We start from the raw sequence: 4,847 nt of genomic DNA, 5'->3' as shown, positions 1-4,847 counted from the left end.
ACAAGTTAAAGATGTTACTATTATGTTTTTGTGTGATATGGTAAATTGCAAAGTAATATCGGGTATTTCGCAATAAATGGCTTGTGTAGTTTGTGTGTGTTGTGACACGGCCACGCTCGGCTTGTGGTGATTCATGGCAATGGCGTTTAGTTTTCTGTAGCACTTGTAAGTGCAAGCGTCAGAGACGCCACAAGGGAACACTTGGGGGCAAACAACAAAACAGCATGTACAATTTTAACGCGTCGTTTATTGATAACTTCATCTTCTTTTCAATATACTTTTGTGTCCACTGACTATATAACACTCACTGTACAATTTCGTATTACAATATTTTAGTCTTTCGAGGCTTTAATAACTTTCGATTCAATATAACAAATATTTTGTACAACGCACGTCGGGCGTACGAGTGTGGCGTCGTGGCACGACTTATAACTATCTATCTACGCTTTACCGACTAACTCCAACTTTATCTCTAACCTTTAACACTATATTTACAAATTGTTCAAATTTTTTTGGTATTCAAATTACCTCGTTCACTATATCGTCTCTCACGCGAATCACAATCGGAACTCTCTCGTCCATCCGCACGACACAACTTAACATATTTTAAATTAAACCATGAAAAAATACAATAATCATAATATAATACAAGATAATTCATCAACAACATTTAATTGAACGTCCAGCCGACGGCTTTCGGCCGACGGCCCGCTAGTTAACAGGTCCGCAACACTAACAGCGTCGGTACATACAAAACAAATAAATGGACATACCTAGAAGTATGTACAGCCGGGAGATAACGATCACTGTCCTAATGCGAAAACCGATTCGCAACAAAGTCACTGGAGGTTCGGAGCGGCGCGGCGACCCGACCACCTCATAGCGGCGGGATGTCGATGTCGCACGCGAACGGCGACTCTCAGATGAGCGGCATGGCCCGCTCGTTGGCGGCGGCGTATCGCTGCTCGTCCGGGACGTGGTACATGTTGATGATCTGGCTCAGGTCCTGCTGCCCGTACTCGCGCTTCATGCCCATCTGGTCGTGTGGGTGCGCGTGCGCTGCGAATTCGCGCTTAAGCTGCGCTGGCGGTTCATGTGCAAATTCGCGTTTCATGCCTGGCGGGCCAGGCGACACGGGCTCTGACTTGGCTGATGAACCGCTGGGAGAATGCGATGCGCACGAAGGTGGCAGCGCGTAGCCGCCTGGTGAGCCTGGGCCCAGGCCGTACGCCGACGGCGAGGGCGGCTGTGGCAGGTACGGGGAGCCTTGGCCGCCGCCGTAGTATTGTCCGTAACCACTCTGTTGCATCTGGGATACGTCGTAGCGAGGGTAGCCATAGGCTTGCTGCTGGTAAGCACTGGGATCGTGCATCATGTATCCGTTAGGCATGTATCCGTTCGGTGTCATTTGGTACACATCACGGGGTTGTTGTGAAGGTGGAGCTGCGCTCCTCTGTGCTTCACCACCGCCTAGCAGTGCACCACCTCCTAACGGGTACTTCTCTTGTTTCTTGGCGAGGGTCTTCGTCTTCCTCCTCGGCCTGTATTTGTAATCCGGGTGTTCTTTCATGTGAACAGCACGAAGTCTCTTCGCTTCGTCAATGAACGGTCGCTTCTCTGATTCAGAGAGGTCTTTCCACTGTGCACCAAGACGTTTTGATATTTCTGAGTTGTGCATTTTAGGATTATCCGATGCCATCTTCCTGCGTTGGCCGCGTGACCACACCATGAACGCATTCATTGGGCGCTTGACGCGCTCTGCGTTGGAGTTTTTACTTGTGTTGTTGTTGTTGTTATTAGGTGGTTGGTGGTGTTGTGGCTGCGGCTGGTGATGCTGCGGGAGCGCCTGGTGGTGCTGGTGCTGCAGCGGCTGGTGCTGGGCCAGCGGCTGCTGCTGTGGCAGAGCCATCATGCCGCCGAGCGCGCCCAGCGAGCCGTAGCCGTGCTGGAGCGCGTGATGCGGCGGCACCGTGGCATGTAGGCTGCCGCCCTTGAGATCCGTCTCCATCGTCAACATATCGTCTTCCTGAGGAGCGTACAGCTTGCCGATCCTTCGTTCACCGTACACAGCGAGAGAACCGTCGGTCGTTCACATGGACTCGCGGAGGCGCGCGTATAACGTATTGCGGTACCGTGCGGCGCGGAGGCTACGTACGTTGTGAGGAGGCTGCTCGTCCGGGCGGCTGCGACTGCGAGAGCCCCCCGCGCGCGCACCCCGGGCCCCGCCTGCCTGCGTTTCGTCCAATGGTAGCGCGACCTACGGCCCCGCCCCGCCCGCGCTCTCCCACCCGCCGCGGCCTGCATTTTTAATCGCGTGGCGAGCGAGCCGAGCGTACGCCTCGCCGCCGCCTCATGCAAATCTCAATTTTGTTTGCCGACGGTGGCTGCATTCTCGGCCTTAGTTTATGTTGTAAACTACACATGCATTACCTGTACCTACACTTAGTATTTTAGGGCAAGAACTGCAATAAATTTTAAATTTTCATTAATATTTTATCTTTCGAGAACACTGAGTAATTACAATGGCAATATGTAGTCCAAAATCTGAGAATGCCAAGAGAAAGCAAATTACAAGCTTCTCAGATAGAAGCTTATAATCACAGTATGATTTTATATTCCAACGCTTATTTGTCGACTAGACAGAAAATATGTTTCTCAATAGTTACGCACAGACACATTGTAGTTTGTTCAGCTGGAGCGAGTTCAAGGCCCGTGCGACAATGTTGTGCTATCCACCTACTGAATGAGAAAGAACTTGCTAACATAAAAGACGTTACTTGGTACAATGATACGGAAAACCACGCGCTTGTTCAGCGACGGTTCAGAGCATTGTTTTAAGTGGCTGACAGACTGTTGCCAAGTCACTCGATACTTCTTTGACAACTTCTTTACTACGGCTATTGTAATAAGTCTTGTATTTGCTTCATGCGCTTATAAACATGTTTATATGACACAAAGATGATCAACTTCTTGAGTTGGTTGATAAGTTGTTGGAATCAGAAGATGATTGCCAAAAAGTTGTAATTGGAAATTTGGTATGCAAAACTTTAAAAATCAATGGTAGAAATGATTTATAAATCAACGATGTTTAATAGAATAAAATGTCGACGTAGAATACTTAAACATCATCTTTATGACTCACGAGATGTTAGTGATAAGACTATACCTAGATTAGATAAAGATGATCATGACTAGATATGACTAGAAATGGTAATTATCCAAATTATTTTCATGGAATTGATGACATATCATGTCTTAGTGACCATAGCATTTCTGTTTTATTTCTATTTTAAGTAGATGATGATAGACAGGTGTAACAAATGAAAAAACAATAATTCTATAAATCGCAAGGTTTTATTTACAAGTTAAGGACTATATAGAAATTTAAAAAAGATTTGGTAACTGCCTCGTTGTTGCTTGAATGGCCGCATATGTAATTTGTGTGATCCGAGCAAGTTTGGGTTCGATTCCCGAGTTGATTGAAATATTATTGAGCTTTGTCAGCTTGTGGTGTTTTTGTTCTGAAATCTAGAATTGGCAAATGTATTGCATGGGCTTGCCCCCTGTTACATGGTATTTATAACATAACTGGTGAGAAGTGGGTAGTAATTTCAGATGTGTATTGCCTATCCCCCATGTTAAAAAGTGTGACGTTACTTACCTATATTACGTGTTTGAAAAACTTTCTGTTCCCTAAATAACTTTACGTAAGATTTATCACGAGTTACTTGTGATGCGGTAATAAGTAAAACTTGATTTGTAAAATTTTCTTTTTGAATCATTCTAGAAACATTTTGTTTGTTATCATTAGAACGATTATGTTTTACGTTTGTTTCGTAATTGTTTACACTTATTGTGTTGGCTGCTAATTAATCGATTTTTATCGTTTGTTAATCGTTTATGTTTTCGTTTTTATTAACCGCAATTAGCGTATTCTTATCTATTATTCAATTTGTGTTGGATCTAATCATCAACTTTTGGCACATACCTAGTTATTAACTAATTGTTATTTTGAGGACAGTTAATCTATTTATCGTCATAGTTTTCTTAAAAATGTTTTAGATTGATCCTATACCTACCACTTAATTACTCTTACTGTATTGTGCCTATTTGCATAATTATGAAGTTAAAAGCTCGAATTTATGTATTTGCTTGTAGTTTATCGATTTCCTATATTATTAAGGAGTCTTTATATTTTTTGGTTTTCCTTCACCATTCTTTCTGTATTTATAGTATTTTATAACGGCTGAAATGAATAATTGATGTAAATCAAATGACTCTAAATAAATTCCTTTAAGTTTTTGATAGTAACATATAACAACTAATGTCAATGATCGGAGAATTTCGTTTGAGTGATCTTAATCCAATGACTCTGGATCAATTTAAATTTTTGATAGAAGCCCCATACAACTAATGTCTAAAGAATATTTTTGATTGGGGTTGTTTAATTCTGCCGTTATTTAGTCATGCCGTATCTACCTATTGTACATAATCATAATTATCCTATGTTTGTGTTATTTGATTAACTTGAGGTTCATGTTATTTAATTTCTTTTTCTACATTTACTTCTTTTGCATCTGACAGTCAATTACATCTATTGACTAGGACTAGGACAGACGGACAGTTAAATTTATTGAAATTGTCATTATTACTTTTGAAAAACTTATTTTACTTTTAATTTTGAATTTGACTTATCTGTTGATGTGATGACGATACTTAGTTACTTAATTATTAACTTTTGATAGATTAGATATTTTAACATAAAGTATTAAACTATTCAGTGTTTCAAAATGTGCTAATGTATGGAGTCATGTTAATTTTTGAAACAAGACGTTCCCACAAATCTT

The 4,847-nt window shown here is 42.0% G+C and overlaps 1 protein-coding gene across 1 annotated transcript; it reads right to left on the bottom strand.

The window, feature by feature from the left end:
- Nucleotides 1-227: 227 nt before the first annotated feature.
- LOC118273559 (transcription factor Sox-14) lies at nt 228-2,176 on the bottom strand. Its single transcript, XM_035590597.2, has one exon. The coding sequence runs from the start codon at nt 2,015-2,017 to the stop codon at nt 920-922; it is 1,098 nt and encodes a 365-aa protein (XP_035446490.1). The 5' UTR covers nt 2,018-2,176; the 3' UTR covers nt 228-919.
- Nucleotides 2,177-4,847: the final 2,671 nt, after the last annotated feature.

This window comes from Spodoptera frugiperda, chromosome 1 (assembly GCF_023101765.2).
Source record: "Spodoptera frugiperda isolate SF20-4 chromosome 1, AGI-APGP_CSIRO_Sfru_2.0, whole genome shotgun sequence".
NCBI classification, from domain to species: Eukaryota; Metazoa; Arthropoda; class Insecta; order Lepidoptera; family Noctuidae; genus Spodoptera; species Spodoptera frugiperda.
The sequence above is the reverse complement of the archived record's forward strand: the minus strand, read 5'-3'. Positions and strand labels throughout refer to the sequence as shown.

Excerpts from the sequence above, each read along its gene's own strand:
- LOC118273559 (XM_035590597.2), bottom strand. The coding sequence starts at position 2,017 with ATGTTGACGATGGAGACGGATCTCAAGGGCGGCAGCCTACATGCCACG.